This window comes from Palaemon carinicauda, chromosome 38 (assembly GCF_036898095.1).
Source record: "Palaemon carinicauda isolate YSFRI2023 chromosome 38, ASM3689809v2, whole genome shotgun sequence".
Classification (NCBI taxonomy): Eukaryota; Metazoa; Arthropoda; class Malacostraca; order Decapoda; family Palaemonidae; genus Palaemon; species Palaemon carinicauda.
In genome coordinates, this window is record NC_090762.1 from 34867581 (window position 1) to 34891404 (window position 23824).

At 43.4% G+C, this 23824-nt stretch overlaps 1 protein-coding gene across 2 annotated transcripts in view; it reads right to left on the bottom strand.

Moving 5' to 3' along the window:
* The window catches only part of LOC137630539 (hyaluronan mediated motility receptor-like), a 102507-nt gene that overhangs the window by 49432 nt on the left and 29251 nt on the right, over positions 1–23824 (bottom strand). For both annotated transcript variants that reach the window (XM_068362057.1, XM_068362056.1), the window contains exons 4-8: positions 22283–22440; positions 21033–21113; positions 20629–20756; positions 9592–9737; positions 9133–9357 (exon numbers count right to left, since the gene is read on the bottom strand). In XM_068362057.1, the coding sequence (XP_068218158.1) occupies positions 9133–9357; positions 9592–9737; positions 20629–20756; positions 21033–21113; positions 22283–22440 (738 nt within the window). The remainder of the gene's footprint in view (positions 1–9132; positions 9358–9591; positions 9738–20628; positions 20757–21032; positions 21114–22282; positions 22441–23824) is intronic.

Below are 23824 nucleotides of genomic sequence, written 5' to 3' on the forward strand. Positions count from 1 at the left end.
ATAGGCTAGTCAGTGACTCTTTCTAGCCTAACCTAATGTTAGGACCCCTATATGCTTCCTTCATCCCCTGCCTTGGCATTCCCTCTATTTAGCCTTGATTCCTTTTCTGAGTAAAGGGATTAATTGTCTAATAGAGTATATATCGCCTCTCTGTCCTCCCTAAAGGAATGAACCCCCTTTAGGGCTGCGTCCGAGAGTGAGTTTCGGCTAGCCTACCTCTATGGCTAGGATAGTCTATGACTTTCCTGCGATAGCGATATGTCTTCTTCCTTTCCTAGTTCAGGACTCTTAGCCCTGTTCTAGGTTAGGTTAGGAAGGTTTCTCTGTTCCATGCTGAAACTGTACTCTTGCACCGTTTTAGCTGATCTGCCTGATCTTAGGTTAGGGAGTGTCCTCCCTTTCCTTAGTGGCCGCTCTGGTACAGAAACCCTTCCTGGGAAGACTTCTCTCTTCTCCCTCCCCACCTATCTCTTGTATAGCCTAGCCTATGCTTAGGTTAGTTTATACTCATCTGTCCCCTGTCCTACAACTCCTCCTTAGGGTGGAAGAGTAGGGCTACCCGAGCTTCCTTGTGCAGTCCGCTCTGGTACATATACCTTCATAGTGTCCTATAAGGTTAGTTACCAGTATAGTTCTGCATATGGGAGTCTCCCCCCCCCCTTGGGTGTTCCCTAGCCCTCCCTTGGGCTACCTTGCTCCCGGTCCCTAGTGACCCCTGCTCATGGATGTTAGAGCCTGCCTCTATCATGGGTACACCCCCTCAGGGAGGGGGAGGGATGTCTGGAATCCTGATGGTACTTCCTACATCCCTTCCCCCCTCCCCCCTGTCTCTCTCCCTATCCGGGTGCCGGTCTCTTGCCGCCTCTACTGTCGGCAATACCTGCCTCCTACTTGGTGACTCTCCCTAACCTTGCCGCCAGCCCCCCGTGTACCGAGGGACTGCCGGCTGCCGCCGGCTACTACCGGCGGCTCTCCTACTCCTATCTAGTCGTCCGCTTGCCGGTCGACCGCCGGAGTGCCGGCATATACTGCCGGCAACCCGATACAGCCTTTACCATCCTTATCCCAGTCACCAACCTGGCATCCTCCGACTGCCGGAGCCGCCGCTCCCTGCCGGCGTGCCGCCGTTGTGCCGGCGGCCGCCATCCTGGTATTTAACTGACTTTGAAAATTGTCTGTCCTAATGCCAGAATCTATGCTGGAGCGAGCTCCGGCATGCCGGCGGCTTGCCGGATGCCCCGGAGGCGTCAAGAATACTTGCACCCCCTTACTGTAGCTATCATAAGACTATGATAGCCCTATATCGCAAACAGATAAGCTGCTTCTGCTATTAAGATCAGTACCTAGTACTGCTCTATTAGTGATCATGCTGTCTCTTTGCATTCTTCTAATTCCAGCATGCTATGTGCATCTTAGCGCGGCTGGTTGCCAGAAGCAGTTACCTTTTAAATGAGGCCTTCTGGCCCTTAACTGGGAACCGAATGAATTCGATCCCAATCTTGTCCTTGGTTTTTTCCATGGAATTCCAAAATACTTGGAATTCTAGGAAACTATATCCAGTGCCCTCGGTCATTTGGATTATCCAGGGACCAAGCTTATGGTAACCAGCCGGGCGAGATGCATGGAGCATGTTCTCCTTTACTATTTTCATTCTCTATGCATCACACCTTCTTTAAGTTAAAATTAATGATTAATATTAACTTAGTTTAAGAGCCATTCTTATGACTCCCCCATACTCATTTTCTCTTTCTTCCACAGGAGGAGCAGATGAACTGTGATTTCGCCTTCTGCGCTGTGAAACACCCGCAGTTTTACGGGCATACGGCTTGCAGGACTCACGCCCCTTGTGCAGACAAGAAAGGGGATTTGAAGTTTTGGAATCCACTGGATTGTACGGTCTGCCAGGCCCACCTAGTTGAGGCCTTCCATAACCCTCCTTCAGCGGAGGTTAGAGACATTTCTCGTGAAAAGCTGCGCAAGTGGGTGCGTGGCTTCCAGAAAAATGCTACCGGACCGTACCTGGCCACCGAAGAACTGAGGTCACTATTGTTCCCTAAGGCCTCCCCTGACTCAGTGGTACCCAAAGATGTGATCCCCACTGTCCAAATTACGGTGGAACCTGATGTGGCCATGGCTCAGTCCATGCACGAGTGCCGTTTAGATTCCGAGGATGATGAACAGATTTCAGACGTCTCGGAAGACACGGAGAAGACGCTCATGGCTCAAGGAGCCGAAGAGGACGAAGACAAGGTGGAGTACACCGAGTCGGAGCTAGAAGCTGCTCCCTCGTCCATCCCCCCTCCTACTCCTACACCGACGGAAATGTCTACTCCTACACCGACGGAAATGTCTATTCCGTCTACCTCCTCGACTCCGGATCCTTCTTCTTCTACTCAAGAACTGATCCGGCTGATTAGAGCCGTCATGGACGACAGGCTGAAGGAGAACCAGGAGTCCATCAGGTCGATGATAGGATCCAGAGAGCCGAAGAAGATTTCGGTCAAGGATCTCCCCGCTTGCTCTCATGCCAACCCGTGGAGGTACGCAGAGCATATGGTTATTGCGACCGGCAGGATCTTTGTCAGTGATAAGATCGGCACGGTCCCTTTGGAAGACGTGGAGTTCTTCCCAAGCTTTGAGGCCTACCCGGACTGTTACGTCCGGCTTCGTTCCGAACCTGCCTCGAAGGAAGAGACCGAACCTAAAGAAGAGATAGTGTTCGATCTCACAAAGGCCCAGGCTATGCTAGCCTCCGCATTTAAGAGTAGAGGCTTTACCTGCTCTAAGCTTCCGGCTTTGAGCAAGAAGCACCCTACGTATGTTGCACCTGACACTGCGGTTCTTCCATTCTTGGAAAAGGCCTTAGCTGCATGCCTTAAAGCGGCGGAAGAAGGGAAACCCTGCCCTGCACTGGAGGAGTGCAGACCCTTCTCCATCGTGACCCCCCCTGACGCTCGACACTGGAAAGATGTTCAGCATACTTTCGTCGTGGGAAGGCTCGATCCTGACGTCGCCGGACGTCAGTTTAATGAAGACCTCCCTAAGCTCAACGATCACCTCCTTCGCCGGGAACAAGTCACGAAGGAGAGGCTTGCGGCATCTCTTTCTCATCAAGTCCAACTGGAAGTTATGGCCTGTGACACTAGAGTACCAGATCACTACATGGTACTTTCCAAATCCCACTTACTGACGGTAATGAAGGACTTGTACCACTTCATAAAGGCTCGAAGAGCCTGTCGTGAATTCGTGTTTGCCGGTGCCACCGTGAAACACGAACCCCGGAGGCTGATTTCCTCCAACATCTGGGGAAAGCACCTGTTTCCTTCTGACCTTGTGAAGGAAATAACTGACAGAGCCGCCACGGAGAATAGGAACCTTCTCCACAAGTGGGGCATGTCCAGGAAAAGGAAACCCTCTCAGGACGACGGACCTCAGCCTAAGAGGAAACCTCAAAAGTCAAAACCCCAGCAACGTCAGCAAAGACGTCAGTTTCCGGGACCCGCTACCTCCCAAGTGGTTGCCCAACCACAACAGACCTTTCAATTGGTCCCCAAACCGGTGTTGTCACAGTCACCGGTCTTCACCCCTGCCTTTGAGCAACCATCAACTACCTTTCATGCCAAAGGTAGAGGCTCATTCAGGGGTGCAAGCAGAGATGCATCTCGCCGTCCCTCCAGAGGTAGAGGAGGAAAGGGAGCTAGCGGCCGAGGCAACAAGTCCTCGGGACACCAGAAGCAATGAAGTGCTTCCGGTGGGAGGAAGACTCCGCCAATTCCAGGATCGTTGGACCTTCGATCCCTGGGCACACAGCATCATCAAGAACGGTCTAGGCTGGAGTTGGACGCAACCACCCCCAATCTTCCAGCAGTTCTTCCATCAATCAACCCCCCTTCTGGAAGAATATGTTCTAGACCTCTTGAACAAGAAGGTGATAAGGAAGGTAAAGTCCACCAGGTTCCAAGGGAGACTGTTTTGTGTTCCCAAGAAGGACTCAGACAAACTCAGAGTCATTCTGGACTTATCCCCCCTCAACAAGTTCATAGAGAACAACAAATTCAAGATGCTGACGCTTCAACAAATAAGGACCCTTCTGCCTCAAGGTTCCTACACGGTCTCTATAGACCTGGCGGATGCCTACTGGCACATTCCAATGAACCATCACGCTTCCTCCTACCTAGGATTTCGACTCCAAAGGAAAAGCTACGCCTTCCGGGCCATGCCCTTCGGCCTCAATGTGGCCCCTCGGATCTTCACAAAACTGGCGGATGCCATAGTACAACAGCTCCGCCTAAGAAACGTCCAGGTGATGGCCTACCTCGACGACTGGCTAGTCTGGGCTCCATCGCCCGAAGAGTGTGCAAAGTCTTGCAACGAAGTTACCCAGTACCTAGAACACCTGGGATTCAAGATCAACGAGAAAAAAATCTCGCCTCTCTCCAGCTCAGAAGTTTCAGTGGTTGGGAATCCACTGGAATCTTCAGTCACACCGCCTTTCCATCCCCCAGAAGAAAAGGAAGGAAATAGCAGGGTCTGTCAAGCGACTACTGAAATCCAAACGCATTTCAAGACGACAGCAGGAACGAGTTCTAGGCTCTCTACAATTCGCCTCAGTGACAAACCCAGTGCTTCGTGCACAGCTAAAGGATGCCGCGGGAGTCTGGAGACGCTCGGCATCCATCGCTCGAAGAGACCTCAAGAGACGGCTTCCAAACAGACTACGACGCCTCCTAAAGCCGTGGTCGGAAGAAAAGGCCCTGAAAAGGTCCATTCCTCTCCAACACCCTCCTCCATCACTCAACATCCACACGGATGCCTCACTGGAAGGTTGGGGAGGTCACTCCCACCAGAAACAGGTTCAAGGTACCTGGTCTCCACTATTCAAGACGTTCCACATAAACATCTTGGAGGCCATGGCGGTCCTTCTAACTCTGAAGAAGTTATCCCCGCCGCCCTCGATCCACATCCGTCTAACCCTAGACAACTCGGTGGTAGTTCGTTGTCTCAATCGCCAAGGCTCAAGATCGCCCCAGATAAATCAGGTGCTTCTCCCAATCTTCCGTCTGGCGGAGAAGAAGAAGTGGCACCTGTCTGCAGTTCACCTACAAGGATTCCGCAATGTGACAGCGGATGCTCTATCTCGGACAAACCCGATAGAGTCGGAATGGTCTCTAGACGCAAGATCGTTCTCCTTCATCTCTCACCAAGTCCCAGAACTTCAGATAATCTCTTTGCAACGAGCGACAACAATCAACTTCCTCTGTACGTAGCCCCGTACGAGGACCCCAAAGCAGAAGCGGTGGACGCCATGTCACTGGACTGGAACAGGTGGTCCAAGATCTACCTGTTCCCTCCCACCAACCTTCTGTTGAAAGTCCTCTCCAAACTGAGAACCTTCAAAGGGACAGCGGCCCTAGTGGCTCCCAAGTGGCCCCGGAGCAACTGGTACCCCCTGGTCCTGGAGCTGCAGCCCAAGCTGATCCCTCTCCCGGGCCCAGTTCTCTCTCAACAAGTACAGAAGTCGACTGTCTTCGCTTCATCATCGAAAATCAAGGACCTTCATCTCATGATTTTCTCTCCCTTGCCGCAAAGAAGAGGTTTGGGATCTCGAAGAAAAGTCTAGACTTCCTAGAGGAATACAAGACCGAATCCACGAGACGGCAATATGAATCATCCTGGAGGAAATGGGTCTCCTTTGTCAAGGCAAAAAATCCTAAAGAAATCACAATTGATTTCTGTATGTCCTTCTTCATTCACCTTCATGGACAAGGATTAGCAGCCAATACGATTTCAACCTGCAAATCGGCCTTGGCTAGACCAATTCTATATGCTTTCCAAATTGATCTGTCCAACGACATCTTCAACAAACTACCAAAAGCATGTGCTCGCCTACGTCCAGCACCCCCTCCGAAACCGATCTCCTGGTCACTAGACAAGGTACTCCAATTCGCCTCCAACTTGGACAATGATTCATGCCCCCTCAAGGATCTGACTCAGAAAGTTATATTTTTATTTGCTCTCGCTTCGGGAGCTCGAGTCAGCGAAATAGTGGCATTATCAAGAGAAGAAGGACACATCCTGTTTACCGATTCAGGAGAAGTGACCCTCTCCCCTGATCCGACGTTTCTCGCTAAAAATGAATTACCCACCAAAAGATGGGGCCCTTGGAGAATATGCCCCCTGAAGGAGGATGTCTCTCTATGTCCAGTAGAGAATCTCAAGGTCTATCTTCGCAGAACTTCGAACTTTGGTGGAGGCCAACTCTTCAAAGGAGAAACATCGGCCAGCGACCTGTCACTGAAACAATTAAGAGCGAAAATCACCTACTTCATTCGCAGAGCGGATCCGAACAGTACACCCGCTGGTCATGATCCTAGAAAAGTGGCATCTTCTCTGAATTTCTTTCAGAGCATGGACTTTGAAAGCCTTAAAAACTTCACGGGCTGGAAGTCCTCGCGAATTTTCTTTAAACATTATGCGAAACAAGTGCACGAAGTCAAACATTTTGTGGTAGCCGCAGGTAGTGTTATGAAACCTGCACCTAACTCTGCGTAGAACAGTGAGTTACTTGGGACTCTAACTCTTCGGGTGCCTATGTTGACCCTCGAGCGATTCATAGTGATGTCTAAAAACACTTAGTGCTTTTATAACTGTTCTTATCCCAGGTGAAATGTCATAGTGTCACACAAGTGCCGCATGCCTTGAGCATGATGTGTTATTTAAAGACTTGCGTTCCTCGAGAACGAGTACCTACTAATCCTGAAATTCCTTTTCAGATTCAAGAGCAAGCCTTTATTTCTATGTACATTATTATTACTGTAAATGAACTTTACTTTTGCTGTAAATTATTTAATTTCTGCATTGTGAAATAAAATTTCTATATTATTACTTATGCGTCTCTTTCAGCTCCTACTTACTATGAAATACATACCTGTCATAGTTTTATTTATTCCTCCTTTCTTATGGTTATGAAGAATTTAAGATGTTTAATCCTAAATTATATTCACCCTGACTAAGTAAGGTTCCTACACGAATACTTACTTCTGATAACCAAGAGATGAACTCTATACACAGTGCCCAACCACCACTGATCTAAATTCAGAATGTTCCTATACAAATACCAAACATTCCGCTTCATCTCTAAGTTCTTCAAGTTCTTCTCTCAGGATGAATAGCCCTTCAATACCACTTTGACGTTGGCATAGCCCATGGGAACTTCCTGCCAAGGGGGGCAGGATACTTCGTTCCTATGGTTCTTTATCTAAGATTACTTTGCTGTTTTGTCAATGCCTAGGCACTTAATACTGGGGGAAAATCTACCACGATACATTGATTCTCTGGTACTCTTCCATCAGGACGCCATGGCTTGAGCCCAAAAAACGGATTTTGAGCGAAGCGAAAAATCTATTTTTGGGTGAGATAGCCATGGCGTCCTGATGGACCCTCCCTACTACTTCGTCCAGTTTTGTTCCCACCCTGTGCAACTGTATCATGGTGATGGGCAGCAACTGGCTTCAGGATGAAGACGGGCGTGACGTCATTAGAGCAATGGCGTCCATTTGTTTACGTCTCGAGTATCAGTAGTAGCCACGAGTGAGATTAGCTGTGGAACGGCTCCCAGCTATTCTCAGTCCTTACACACCGAAGCATTAACTCTGTTCGGGGTGAAGATAGCTATGTGGCGCGTTCAGACATGCGCGTCCCCTGTTGTATTACGATGTCTTAAAGGGAAACCTTTGAGATACTCGCTCCAGAAGTTAGAATTCTGTGATAACCTGTGGTTAAATTCTCTGGGAATATCTTAGTAGTCTTATACCCAAGGAAGCTACCAAAAAGGAACCTTCCATCAGGACGCCATGGCTATCTCACCCAAAAATAGATTTTTCGCTTCGCTCAAAATCCGTATATATATATATATATATATATATATATATATATATATATATATATATATATATATATATATATATATATATATATATATATATATATATATATATGTTGAGAGAATGGAAAATGGCTGTCTGCTAAAGAATGTGATGAATGCAGGAGTTGATGGGAGAAGTACGAGAGGAAGGCCAAGGTTTGGGTGGATGGATGGAGTAAAGGAAGCTCTGGGTGATAGGAGGATAGATGTGAGAGGCAAGAGAGCGTGCTAGAAATAGGAATGAATGGCGAGCAATTGTGACGCAGTTCCGGTAGGCCCTGCTGCTGTCTCCGATGCCTTAGATGACCGGGGAGGTAGCAGCAGTAGGGGATTCAGCATTATGAAGCTTCATCTGTGGTGGATAATGTGGGAGGGTGGGCTGTGACACCCTAGCAGTACCAGCTAAACTCGGTTGAGTCCCTTGTTAGGCTGGGAGAAACGTAGAGAGTAGGGGTCCCCTTTTTGTTTTTGTTTCTTTGTTGATGTCGGCTACCCCCCAAAATTGGGGGAAGTGCCTTGGTATTTGTATGTGTATGTGATATATATATATATATATATATATATATATATATATATATATATATATATATATATATATATATATATATATATATATATATATATCCATCTCAATCAAACTTGTTCCCAAACTAAGCCCATAATAATCCAAGGAAATCTACTTCAAATTTATAACATCCCCTAACATTGCTCTTCTACTTCATAATAATTCAACTGTTATTATAGTTACATTATTTACAATTCTCTGCTGACAACAGAGAGAAAAAAATATATTAGCTGTATATGCACTTTAATCAAACTCCAGCATATACAGTACACAAATTCATTCTCTAAACCTCATTTTCTTTCATTTCCTGTGTATCAAAAACCCACTAAAAAGTATATTATCAAAAATAAAAATAAAAAGTATAATACACATAACTGATTATTTCCATAACTACACATACAAATCTAAGGATAAAACAAGAAAAAGTTTTATCATTCTGTTTAAAATTGGTTTAGTAATAATTCTCTTCAACCTGTTCCCCCAACACCCTCCAGATATTAACACATAGCTACCCAAGATCAAAACATTTATGATTAATATATTTCTTTCTTACTATAAGAATATCATTCAAAATTGGAATATCTCAGTGTTAACAGAGACAAGAGAAGGGAACAATTATACAAAATTTTGATGCCTTACTGACCTCATCTTCCAACTGTTCCATCCTCGATCTGTAAAGTTCCATTTGTTGATGATAACTACGTCCCTCAACAACTACTTCGTCTAGCTGTACGTGAAGTTCGGCAATCAGATCGTCCTTTGCCCTGGCTGTAGCTTCCAAGTTGTCTCTTAGCACAGTTAAATGTTCCAAGTGGTCTTTCAAACCCTGTAGTTCATCTTCATTCATAGATTTCTTCTCTGCAAACTCCTAAATAAACAAAGAAATAAAATTTATGAGCAGTGAACTTTCCCATGAATAAAATCTTTTAAAATTCTTTACATTTTGCATTTCTTAAAGACAAATTAGGCCTTCATAGCCATACTATATCTCCAAGAAATAATAAAAAAATTACATATTAAAAAATAAATATACAGTAAGACTTTCATGGTTGAATGCATCCTGTAAAACTATTTCAATGATATGTTACTGAATAACACTCACTTCCAACTCCTTTAACTTTAGCTGAAGTCCTGATCTCTCATCTTTGAGAACACATATGATATGGCGAGACTCTAGTAATTCTGACGTTATCATTTCCATTTGTTTGTGCAATTCCATTTCTTCTTTAGGTGTTTTACAGCCACTTTCTGAAGAAAACCAAATATAAGTTGCAGTTTGATTCAAAGTCCAAAATGTATTTAAGAACAAATAAGTAACAATTATAAATGAAAAACAACACAAAACACTGGGAAACTAAATACAGTATGTACATATCTAATCAGTTTCTGATTCAAAACTCAAAAGCATGATTGCCAAATACATACTAAAGAAATTTTCATAATACAAATGTATAAAACGTAACAGTACAGCAGTCATGTTTTAGTAGCACTGTAACAGAAGAAAAAAAAAAATCAGCACAAAGGGGAGATTCATTGATGTAAAACAGCTCCAAGACTCCTTTTAGTCCCCAATTCATGTCACTTAGTTTCAAACAGCTATATTTGACATCAGTGTTCTATATACAATTTTATAAGAACTGAAAACCTGACAGTTATTCTTAAAAATATACTTAATGATTTCTCTTAAACATTACTGGCTACCAAAACAGAGATCGAAGTATCCAATTTGAAGCTATCACATTACAGTACTTGAATCTTCATAAAATCAATGCTAAAATTCTTTATCTTATGACACAATATAATGTAGTAGCACCCATTGTTTAGGGCTCCTAAAATGACCAGTGGTAAATTCATCTTGACTCAACTGGAATAATTTTGATGCACTACAAGACACAGTTCCGTAAGTCAATAGTAGTAATAGTTGATGTTGATGAGCAAGAAATTTTGGTAGGATTATGATATAGAACTGGTTAATGAGAGGTTGTGTGAGGGGGAAGTCCCGATTAACGAAGAGTAGTGCTATGAGGAAGACCCAGCTAACAAAAGGTGGCACGAGACGTAAGCCTTGGTTAATGACAGATGGTATTATCGTTATTTTTATTGCTAGATAAACTACAACCCTAGTTGAAGAAGCAGGATGCTATAATCCCAAATGCTCCAACAAGAAAAAATAACCCAGTAAGGAAAGTAAACAAGGAAATAAATAATCAAAAGAAATTTTCAACAATAAATAATGAAACATTTTAAGAACAGTAATATCACATTAGATCTTTCATATATAAACTATAAAAACTTAAGAAAAAATAGGCACAGATATGATAGAATAGTGTAGCTGAGTGTACCCTCTAGCAAGAGAACTCTAAACCAAGACAGTAAAAGACCGTGGTATAGAGGCAATGGCACAACCCAAGACTAGTGAACAGTGGCTTGATCTTGGAGTGTCCTTCTCTTACACGAGCTGCTTACCATAAAGTCTCTTCTACCTTTACCAAGAGAAAAGTACCCTCTGAACAATTACAATCTGCTCCCTTGATATTTAATATCAAGACCTGGAATTGCTACCCTATATAGACCTGATGTAGACCTCCAATAAAAAGTTTTTTCCAAGTAAATTTTTTTACTATATATGAATTTTCTTATTCATGGTAAAGAAATAACCCTATAAATCAAGGGGAAAAAAAGTTAGAAAAAAATATAAAAAAAAAAATGGAAAATAGAGTGCAATTTGATTGTTTTATAATATCTTTCAAAATTATATACCATATTTCAATGTTATATCTTTAAAACTAAGGGAGGAGATAGAATTTGAAGGTCAATAAGTAGTTTAGTGATACAGGTATTCAAAGTTTTTCTTTGTATTTTTAGACAATTTTAATAAAGGGATTTTGACGAAGGAAAAATCTATTTCTGGCCGAGGGACCTGTGTCGCCAAGTGAAATGCTCCTTAAAACAACATTTCTAAAGTAAAAATACTGCTAAAAATACCAGAGAAAAAGTTGCATGGAATGCCAGGAATAAACCCAGCTCGCTCACTCTGAAGGATTATCGGTATAGTAACTGGGGTGTGTTAGAACCACTACCAGAGGTCCCTTACCAATTAGTCCTCTCCTTCCTCGATAGCCCCCGATACTACGAGGTGCCATTTTATACCCAACTACTGCTCTCTACTACAACTAACCCCCCCCCCTACTCCTACCGCTACTCACGCTTCTACCCTCATTCCTTATCTAGCACCAGTGAGATTCGGACGTGTTGTTTTCGTAGCTATTGTGTTCAGTGTTTTTTAAGATGTTAGACGTTTTGGAGATCCCTGCTACCAAGTTGAGTAATATAATTGTCTTTTTTGATAATTCTGGGTAGCGACACGTTAATTTTTTATTGTTCTGTTTGTTTTTAGTTTAAACAGCTTTGGCGGCTATTAAATCATGATCATCATGAATTTTATATTCCTTTCTGGATATTAATAAACCAAAACAATGTTATTTGTTAATTTAATCCTAAATGAAGGCTCCTGGTCGCTCCTTCATTCAAAACTCTCTCTCTCCTTCACTAACTCCGCTAATATTGCCGATATTACCCACTTCTGAACTCTTATTAGAGCTAATTTTCTTCTTCCTAAGTTAGCAAGATGTTGAAATTATCCTTTCCTCTTTAGCACGATGAAATTCTTGCCAAAACCAAGAAAAACAGACGTAAAAGCGAGCGAATGTCAAGAAGTCAAACTCAAACGTGAACTCTCTGAAGGGTGTAATCATAATTTCCTGTCTTGTGACTCGTGGAATCTTTACAGATGCCATTGCTCAAAATTTTTTTATATTAAGATGTGATAATTATCAAAGTTTACGACAACAGAAGAAATACAGTACTGCATTTTCTTGTAGGGATCAATGGTTTTGGCTTATTGAGTTACTTTTACTAATTACCCAGTAACTATGAAAGTAAGAGGAATTTTGACAAAATAGTTCATATATGCTTTTCCCATTGCCATACGAAGCTCTAAATTTTTTCATGATTTTGCGTTTTTCGTACTATACCCCCATATATTAGCTTACCGGCTGGCCCCCTTAAAACAATATAAGTAAAGATGTCCTTATAAGAATTAAATAGCTTTCAGGAGACCTGCTTGTGAAATAAATCTAAACATACTACTAGCATGGTATGACACATTGTATCTAAGAATCTTTGCAAGGATGAACCTGCCATCCTCACCACGAACTTTAAACAGATACTATTTCTTAAGGTGCTAAAATTGGGGCATTCATTCGACAAGTGCCTCACTGTTAAGGGTAACAAACAATCGTTGCAACACGGCTGGTGTTGCCTAGTCATCAGAAACTCGTGTGTTATCCAAATGACTAATGCACAGACGATAAAGAGTAGTCTCCCACTTTCAGGGCATTATGTTATACCTCCAAAGAGATATAATATTCAATATCAACTTATTTCCATTTAGATTATCACAATGCTATTGCCAATTGTTATGACACAAACCCTTAATGCTCTGTAAAAAGAAATTATTACAGAAGATGCGATTGCTTCTTGGTAGTAATTAGGCTGGTGCATTCTTTGCCATTAATCTGAAATCTCATTCCCAGACACACCTACATGTGTCGGAACCCAAAAAAAATTTAACTGTTATACCACTTAGGCCAATAATGAAAGGCCACTCTAAAATATGTTATTTTCATTAGTAAAATAAATTTTTGAATATACTTACCCAGTGATCATGTAGCTGCAGCTCTGCTGCCCGACAGAAAAAACCTACGGGCGGGATACGCCAGCGATCACTATACAGGTGGGGGTGTACAACAACAGTGCCATCTGTCGAGTAGGTACTCAAGTACTTCTTGTCAACAAAGAACCAATTTTCTCCTCGGTCCACTGGGTCTCTATGGGGAGGAAGGGTGGGTCCTTTAATTCATGATCACCGGGTAAGTATATTCAAAAATTTATTTTACTAATGAAAATAACATTTTTCAATATTAATCTTACCCGGTGATCATGTAGCTGATTCACACCCAGGGGGGTGGGTGGAGACCAGCATACATGTTAACATTAGAAGCTATTTCATTTTAGCAGTTATTCAAAATAACAAACATAAAATTAATAAGTACCTGGTAAGGAAGTCGACTTGAACCATTACTCTGCCTTTTTAAGTACGTCTTCCTTACTGAGCCTCGCGATCCTCTTAGGATGCTGAGCGACTCCTAGGTGCTGAAGTATGAAGGGCTGCAACCCATACTAAAGGACCTCATCACAACCTCTAATCTAGGCGCTTCTCAAGAAAGAATTTGACCACCCGCCAAATCAACCAGGATGCGAAAGGCTTCTTAGCCTTCCGTACAACCCAAAAACAACAATAAAAAGCATTTCAAGAGAAAGATTAAAAAAAGGTTATGGGATTATGGGAATGTAGTGGTTGAGCCCTCACCTACTACTGCACTCGCTGCTACGAATGGTCCCAGGGTGTAGCAGTTCTCGTAAAGAGACTGGACATCTTTAAGGTAAAATGATGCGAACACTGACTTGCTTCTCCAATAGGTTGCATCCATTACACTCTGCAGAGATCTATTTTGTTTGAAGGCCACTGAAGTTGCGACAGCTCTAACTTCATGTGTCCTTACCTTCAGCAAAGCATGGTCCTCCTCATTCAGATGAGAATGGGCTTCTCTAATCAAAAGCCTGATGTAATAAGAAACTGCGTTCTTCGACATCGGTAAAGCAGGTTTCTTAATAGAACACCATAAAGCTTCTGATTGTCCTCGTAATGGCTTCGTACGTCTTAAATAGTACTTAAGAGCTCTTACTGGGCATAGCACTCTCTCTTGTTCGTTTCCAACCAAACTGGACAGACTTGGAATCTCGAACGATTTGGGCCAAGGACGAGAAGGGAGTTCGTTTTTAGCTAAAAAACCAAGCTGTAAGGAACATGTAGCCGTTTCAGATGTAAATCCTATGTTCCTGCTGAAGGCGTGTATCTCACTGACTCTTTTAGCTGTTGCTAAGCAAACGAGGAAAAGAGTCTTCAAAGTGAGATCTTTAAAAGAGGCTGATTGAAGCGGTTCGAACCTTGCTGACATCAGGAACCTTAAAACCACGTCTAAGTTCCAACCTGGTGTGGCTAACCGACGCTCCTTTGAGGTCTCAAAAGACTTAAGGAGGTCCTGTAGATCTTTGTTGTTGGAAAGATCTAAGCCTCTGTGGCGGAAGACTGCTGCCAACATGCTTCTGTAACCTTTGATCGTAGGAGCTGAAAGGGATCTTACCTTCCTTAGGTGTAAAAGGAAGTCAGCTATCTGCGTTACAGAGGTACTGGTTGAGGATACTGAATTCGCCTTGCACCAGCTTCGGAAGACTTCCCATTTTGACTGGTAGACCTTGAGAGTGGATGTCCTCCTTGCTCTGGCAATCGCTCTGGCTGCCTCCTTCGAAAAGCCTCTAGCTCTTGAGAGTCTTTCGATAGTCTGAAGGCAGTCAGACGAAGAGCGTGGAGGCTTGGGTGTACCTTCTTTACATGCGGCTGACGCAGAAGGTCCACTCTTAGAGGAAGAGTCCTGGGAATGTCTACTAGCCATTGCAGTACCTCGGTGAACCATTCTCTCGCGGGCCAGAGGGGAGCAACCAACGTCAACCTTGTCCCTTCGTGAGAGGCGAACTTCTGCAGTACCTTGTTGACAATCTTGAACGGGGGGAACGCATAAAGGTCTAGATGGGACCAATCCAGAAGAAAGGCATCTATGTGAACTGCTGCTGGGTCCGGAATCGGTGAGCAATAATTTGGGAGCCTCTTGGTCATCGAGGTAGCGAACAGATCTATGGTGGGCTGACCCCACAGGGTCCATGGTCTGTTGCAAACATTCTTGTGAAGGGTCCATTCTGTAGGGATGATCTGACCCTTCCGGCTGAGGCGGTCTGCCATGACATTCATGTCGCCTTGAATGAACCTCGTTACAAGAGATATGTTTTGATCTCTTGACCAGGTGAGGAGGTCCCTTGCGATCTCGAACAACTTCATCGAATGAGTCCCTCCTTGCTTGGAGATGTACGCCAAGGCTGTAGTGTTGTCGGAGTTCACCTCCACCACCTTGCCTAGAAGGAGGGACTTGAAGCTTCTCAAGGCCAGATGAACTGCCAGTAGCTCCTTGCAGTTGATGTGTAGTGCTCTTTGATCCGGATTCCAAGTGCCCGAGCATTCCCGACCGTCCAGTGTCGCACCCCAGCCCGTGTCCGATGCGTCCGAGAAGAGAAGGTGGTCGGGGGTCTGAACAGCCAGTGGTAGACCTTCCCTGAGAAGAATGTTGTTCTTCCACCAAGTTAGTGCAGACTTCATCTTCTCGGAGATAGGAACTGAGACCGCTTCTACCGTCATGTCCTTTCTCCAGTGAGCAGCTAGGTGATACTGAAGGGGTCGGAGGTGGAGTCTCCCTAACGTGATGAACTGGTCCAGCGATGAAAGCGTCCCTATCAGACTCATCCACTGTCTGACTGAACATCGGTTCCTCTTCAGCATGCTCTGGATGCATTCTTGGGCTTGACTGATTCTGGGGGCCGACGGAAAAGCCCGAAAAGCTTGACTCTGAATCTCCATACCTAGATAGACTATAGTTTGGGATGGGACGAGTTGGGACTTTTCTATATTGACCAGGAGACCCAATTCCTTGGTCAGATCCAGAGTCCATTTTAGATTCTCCAGACAGCGACGACTTGACGCAGCTCTTAAAAGCCAGTCGTCCAAATAGAGGGAGGCTCTGATGTCTGCTAAATGCAGGAATTTGGCAATATTCCTCATCAGTTTGGTAAACACTAGAGGTGCCGTGCTTAGGCCAAAGCACAGGGCTTGGAACTGGTAAACCACCTTCCCAAAGACGAACCTTAGGAAAGGTTGGGAATCTGGGTGGATGGGGACGTGAAAGTACGCGTCCTTTAGGTCTAACGAGACCATCCAGTCTTCCTTCCTGACCGATGCTAGCACCGACTTCGTCGTCTCCATGGTGAACGTCTGCTTGGTGACAAAGACATTTAGAGCACTGACGTCTAGCACCGGTCTCCACCCTCCTGTCTTCTTCGCTACTAAGAAGAGACGGTTGTAGAAGCCCGGGGATTGATGGTCCCGGACTATGACTACCGCTCCCTTTTGTAGCAAGAGAGACACCTCTTGCTGTAAAGCTAGCCTCTTGTCCTCCTCTCTGTACCTGGGAGAGAGGTCGATGGGAGTTGTTGCTAGAGGGGGCTTGCGCAAGAATGGAATCCTGTACCCCTCTCTGAGTAACTTCACAGACTGTGCGTCTGCACCCCTGTTCTCCCAGGCCTGCCAGTAGTTCTTGAGCCTGGCTCCCACTGCTGTCTGGAGAAGATGGCAGTCAGACTCTGCCTCTTGAGGACTTGGAACCCTTCTTCTTGTTGCCACGTTGACTATCGGCATGGGAACCTCCTCTGCTGGAGGTTCTGCCACGAAAGGGCGGAATGAACCTAGACGCTGGTGTGTCCATCCTAGGTCTAGGCACGGAAGGTAAAGCTGTGACTTTACGTGCGGATGACGCCACCAGGTCATGGGTGTCTTTCTGGATCAACGAGGCGGCAATCCCCTTGATCAGCTCTTCAGGAAAGAGACACTTCGATAGTGGAGCAAACATCAGCTCTGACTTCTGACATGGTGTGACTCCCGCCGACAAGAAGGAGCAAAGGTGATCTCGCTTCTTGAGAACTCCAGACACGAAAGAAGCCGCAAGCTCGCCAGACCCATCCCGAATGGCTTTGTCCATGCAGGACATGATGAGCATGGCAGAGTCCTTATCCGAAGGGGAGGTCTTTCTCCTCAACGCTCCCAAACACCAGTCCAGGAAGTTAAAGATCTCAAAAGCACGGAAAACTCCCTTCAAAAGATGGTCCATGTCCGAAGAAGTCCAGCAAATCTTGGACCGTCTCATAGCCAGTCTGCGGGGAGAGTCTACCAGGCTTGAGAAGTCGCCCTGGGCAGAGGCAGGAACTCCCAAGCCGAGAACCTCTCCTGTGGCATACCATACGCTAGATCTGGAAGCAAGCTTGGCCGGGGGAAACAAGAAGGTTGTCTTCCCAAGTTGCTTCTTGGTCTGCAGCCACTCTCCCAGTACCCTTAAAGCTCTCTTGGACGAGCGAGCGAGTACGAGCTTCGTAAAGGCAGGAGCTGCTGACTGCATGCCTAAAGCGAACTCAGAGGGAGGTGAGCGTGGAGCTGCAGACACAAACTAGTCCGGCTACAACTCCTTAAACAGGGCAAGGACTTTCCTAAAGTCTAAGGAAGGAGGCGTAGTCTTGGGTTCATCTATGTCGGAGTGTTGATCGTCCAAATGCGCAGCTTCGTCGTCATCAGAGATTCCTTCATCCGAATGCTGAGGAGGAAGCGGCAAAGGAGGAGAAGAAAGCTGAACGGCTGAATCCGGCAGCACGGGTGCATGCGTAGCTGCACTGGATCCAACATCATGCCGCTGCTGGTCAGTCTGAGAGCTGGCAACAACCAAAGCGGAGTGGTGGTGCGTGGTGGGGACTGCCGTGGGTTGCGGAGACTGCCGCATCGCGTCAAAACACGGCAGCTTGACTGCACCTTCCCACTGCTAGCTGAGTCTGCATAGACTGCAGCAAAGACCACTTAGGGTCTACAGCGGTAGGTGCAGCAACAGACGGAGTGATTGCCTGCTGCGGAACCACTCTACCTCTCTTGGGAGGTGTGCAGTCTTCGGAAGACTGCGGCGAGTCCGAACTGACCCAGTGGCTACACCTGGGCCGTTGGACTCGCTCGGAAGGGACCTTGCGCTTGAGAGGTCGTGAGACCTTGGTCCAGCGTTTCTGACGAGAAACTTCTTCCGCAGACGAGGAATGAATGGGCTCACTCGTCTGTTTGTGGGTGGGACGATCTCTGCAAGATACGTCCTCAACCACTGAGGGTACGTCTGTACGCTGATCAAGGCCTGTCGAACCCTTTGGTCGTACGACATTGCTTCTCCCCTGGGCTTGGGAGCTTGCAAGAGGTCCCGGACTGGGAGGACGACAGGCATGAACAGACGCACCCTCATGCGTAACACTGACACTCTTCACTGCACTTGCACTCACTACACTTCCCACTGCACTTTTCTCCTTCAACTCCCTGACGTCAGCCAGGAGTTGATTGCGGTCATTCCCTAATGACTCAACTCTGTCACCAAGAGCCTGAATGGCACGCATCATATCCGCCATCGAAGGTTGATGAGAGCTAGTAGGAGGGTCGGGTGTAACCACTACAGGGGAAGGAATAGGTTGTGGGGCATGGGGAAAGGAAAAATCAAAAGAGCGAGACGAACTCCTCCTGATCCTATCCTTCTCTAGCCTACGTGCATTCTTGAGGAATTCTTGAAAATCGAATTCCGAAAGCCCAGCGCATTCCTCACATCGATCTTCCAATTGACAGGCTTTACCCCTACAATTGGAACAAACGGTGTGAGGATCTATAGAGGCCTTCGGAAGACGCCTAGAACAGTCCCTAGCGCTACACTGCCTGTACTTGGGGACTTGAGTAGGGTCAGACATCTTGAATTAGTCAAAGGGGGAAATCCAAAATCTATCCAAGTCGTCAACAAATAATCCAAAATCTAATCAATGAAAGTGATAAAGTATTGATGATAACTTCTGTACAGCGAAAGCTAATAACTAGAGAGAATACTTCACCAAATAGCGTGAAAATCAACTCCAGAAACAACAGCGTATCAAGTAGGTCTTGCCGGTGGCACGACAGAGAGAAAATTGGTTCTTTGTTGACAAGAAGTACTTGAGTACCTACTCGACAGATGGCGCTGTTGTTGTACACCCCCACCTGTATAGCGATCGCTGGCGTATCCCGCCCGTAGGTTTTTTCTGTCGGGCAGCAGAGCTGCAGCTACATGATCACCGGGTAAGATTAACATTGAAAAATTTAAAATTAAAAGGTTACTAGAATTAAAAACTTCTAAAGCTTGTAGGACACTTTTTGTATCACTAAAAATGGTAAAATTGCCCTCCTTTTTTAACATTTTTTCAATAGCAATTAGTATGCCATATAGTTTGGCAGTAAATATAGATGAGACTAGAGGAAGTGCACTTCCACAATAAAAAAAAATTATTATATACTCCAAATTCACCTTCAGCATCAGATTTGGAGTCATCAGTATAAATATTGATTCACTTTGTTCTGCAACATCTTCCATATAAAGAGACCTGGCTTCTAAGTCAGTCATATTTTCTTTATACCAATAAAATATTTACAAAAATATATCTCTGGTAATTTCCATGGAGGGGTTGATGATATCTTAAAAGGAAGCACCTTACTTCTAACTATATCAAGATTTTAATAATTGTTTTACCTGAAAACCATAAGGTTGAGGAGATTCTCGGTGCAACTCAAAATATCTACAATGCCTTACAATGTTTACAGTCTGATGGGCTAGAGAGTTAAGAAGTTTTTGGAACTTAAACAATACCGAACAATAGGGTTATGGTGGCCTGGTGATTGCCAGACTAGAGTTCAAGTCCCGCTCAAACTCTTTCATTTCTTTTGTCGCTTTAACCTCACCATCCTGGTGAGCTAAGGATGGAGAATTTGGGGGAACCTATAGGTCTATCTGCTGAGTCATCAGCAGTCACTGCCTGGCACTCCTTGGTCCTAGCTTGGGTGGAGAAGGGTCTTGGGCTCTGATCATATGTATATATGGTCAGTCAGCCCTGCTTGATAGAGCAATGTCAACCAGAGAGAAAGATCCAATGTAGTACTGTCTGGCCAGTCAAAGTATCTCAACGGATAACTGGTACCCTTGCCAACATGTCTTGGTATTATGACAAAAATCAGTAAAAAAAAATTGCCCATAATACTGATCATGACAAAATGCCATTATTACTGTATTATTATCATTACTAGCTTAACTACAACCCTAGTTAGAAAAGCTGGATGCTACAAGCCAATGGCTGCAACTGGGAAAAATAACCTAGTGAGGAAAAGAAAAAAACCACAAGAGAAGTAATAAACAATTAAAATAGCACACTAAGAACAGTAACATAAAAAATAGATTTTTCATATACATTATAAACTATAAAGAGATTAATTAACAGCTTGAAATATCTAGGTTACATTAGAAATTGTAATGCATCATAACATTACCTAGCATGGAACGTAGGTGTTCATTCTGGCAAGTAAGATGGGTAATCGTATCATTCAGGGATTCCATCTGGGCCTCATTGTCATCCAACGTGAATCTTGCCGATTTTAGTTCCAATTCATATTTTTCTCTGTGAGCATATGAATAGGTTTTGTTAATATCCATCTTTAAATGTTTTAAAAACATACACAGTTCTGTATGAGAATGCAAATGCAGTTACCAGTAAAGCACTTTCACTGTCAATGACATGCTAAATGTAACCATACAAAATTTTATCTTAAAACTGCAGCTTAATAATAATCATTTGCATCTGGCAAAATTAAAACAATTTCCTAAATGAAGTTCTTTTATCATGCAAAGAAAAGGTACTCTATTGTAATGTTCTGCATACTTCAACAATACTTACTTCTGTTCTTGTGACACATTTGAATTTGAATTTTTCTGACGATCGTCTTCAACGGATATTCTTTTCTGTAGTTCCTCTAATCTGAAAAGTATAATTTGATATAAAATATCAACTGAATATGGGACATAGTAATAGGAAAATCATCATCATCATACTACAATAGCATTATAATTTACTGTGGAAAGATCACAATTTACAAACGTTAGGGGAGACAATCACGAATCCAACTGAAATCATAAATCTCAAGATATTACAGTACATCGTATGTTTGTATACTGTAATAGGATAATAAAACTCTGTAATAAAACAATATTAATTAATTCACCACAATAAGAAGAGACACTTGTAATAATAACCAGATAATTTATTTCATATGAAACGTGACTATTATTCTTACTTTTACAGTGGGAAATCATAGGCCTGGGAGTTAGGTTAGACCTAACCTAGGCAAAAATTTAACAAAATTTTACTTAAAATCAATTCAACTTACAAACAGCTTCTTGGAATCTATTAAGTTTTTAAGTTGAGGATCTTCGTTGCATAATTAATAGAAGCGTGTTTTGAGAGAAGGGAACATTCGATCCCATGGAATACGAAGATCGTGAAGAACAAGCAGTAGATGATTTGTCTTATCAGTGCCGAATACAATCAGAGAGTTCCTGGGAAGACGAAACACGAAGGAGGGATCACCAGGTAACCTCTGCACTTATTGATGAAAGATCTTATAGACCATAAAGGCACTGATAACTATCATAGGTTCTCCTTCTTTCAGTATTGTTTAATTGGAGACCTGGGACAAAGCAGATGCTAAAAGTTATGTGACCCGTAACTCAGAGAAAGACAATCACGAAGTCTGAAAAGTGCAGCGAAACCTGAATCTCATACTGAAACACATTCTCGGTGAAGGAGGCATTTTGGATACGTAACCCCTCCCCTTCTTATGAGGTGACAACGTAATAGGTGTCCAACGTACTAAGGTCGTCCTCCTTAAGTAGAAACATTCCCGGTACAGACAGTCCTTTCAATGCCTATGCGGTAAAAGATCAGTCAGGGGAGTTACTGTCACCTGGCTGTCCGAAGAAGATGTGTTCCCAACAACTAGTATGAGCTCAATGGCAGTAACTACTGAAACCGGGACGAGGTTTTGTATTCAAGTATGAACATCTAAAGCTTCTCTGCTTTCTATGAAATACTTTATTCATAGATTAAAGAATTTTTTTTACTTTTCATTAAAAATGCATAAAACTTACTGATTTTCAAGCTGAGATATTCGTTGTTTCAAATCGTCTCGTTCGTCTGAGAGGGTTTTTATCTGCTTTTCTAGATCGGTAACTTTTGAATTTTCATCTTTTTGAGGTTGTACTGAACGCATAGACCGCGATCTTACTAGTCGGGCAGGCTTCTGGGGCTGAAATACAAAGATTACTACAATAAACCTAATGCAAGATAAATTTTACAGTTTATACATCTCGCATGCACCAAAATACAGTATATTATGCGCCAAAATCACACCCTATTTTCAAAGTAGAGTGGCTCTCTTCCCACCTAGTAATGTAACTTCAATTATCACCTACCTTAAATTTTCCACTCATTCATTAAATAATAAAAAACATATGATCAATATAAAAGGTACCCGTATATGTAAAACAAAGGCTTACTTGGTCGTATATCCATATACCATAATATACCTCTGGATTTTACTGTAACTCAACCATAAGAAATGAACATTATATGGCCTCCGGAGGACAATTGACCAAAATATTACAAAATTTAAAGTGATTTGTATTTTCTAAGCTACACCACACCCAAGTGCTTTAATATGAGTACTGTATGATTTCAGCAAAGTTAAAAACTTAGGCTTAAAATTTATAACGCAGTATCTGCAGTTGCTAGCAGGAAAGCCCCACCCCCTACTTGAGGGACACAGCGGGTACAGTATGCCAATATATGGGGTTATAGGAAGAAAAACACAAAATCCTGAAAAAAAATTCACTGAGCTTCGTATGGCAATGGAGAATGCGTATACGAAATATATTGTAAAAATTCCTATTACTTTCATAGTTACAGGGTAATTAGTAAAAGTAACTCAATAAACTGAAAACATTGATCCCACAAGAAAATTTAGTATTTTTCGTTAAAGTAAATTTTGAGAATCATTACATTTCAATATAAAAAAAATTATGAGCGATGACATTGGTATAGGTTCCACGAGTCACAAGACAAAAAGTATTACACCCTTACGCTTTCAGTGCTAGCACAAACCTCAGGGAGACTACACATTTGAGTTTGACCTCTGACATTCGTTCGCTTTTACGTCTGTTTTTCTCGGTTTTGGCAGGAATTTCATCATGCCAAAGAGGAAGACAATTTCAACATCTCACTAACATAAGGAAGAAGAAAATTGACTCTACTCTAAGACTTCAGAAGTGGATACGATATTAACGCACGCACGGGGTGTGTGTGTGTGTGTGGATACGATATTAGCGAGAGAGAGAGAGAGAGAGAGAGAGAGAGAGAGAGAGAGAGAGAGAGAGAGAGAGAGAGAGAGCCCAAAGAAGCTAGGTATTGAGCAAAGGGATCTTCATTTATGATTAAATTATGATAAATAACATTGTTTTGGTTTATCAATATCCATAAGAGAACATAAGATTCATAATAATCATGATTTATTGATATTGTCTTTGTAAAAATACAGGGGAAAACTTTGAACGCTCCTATCTCGAAACTATACTTATTGACCTTCAAATTCTATTTTCTCGATAGAGCATTGAAATTTAGTATATAACTTAGAA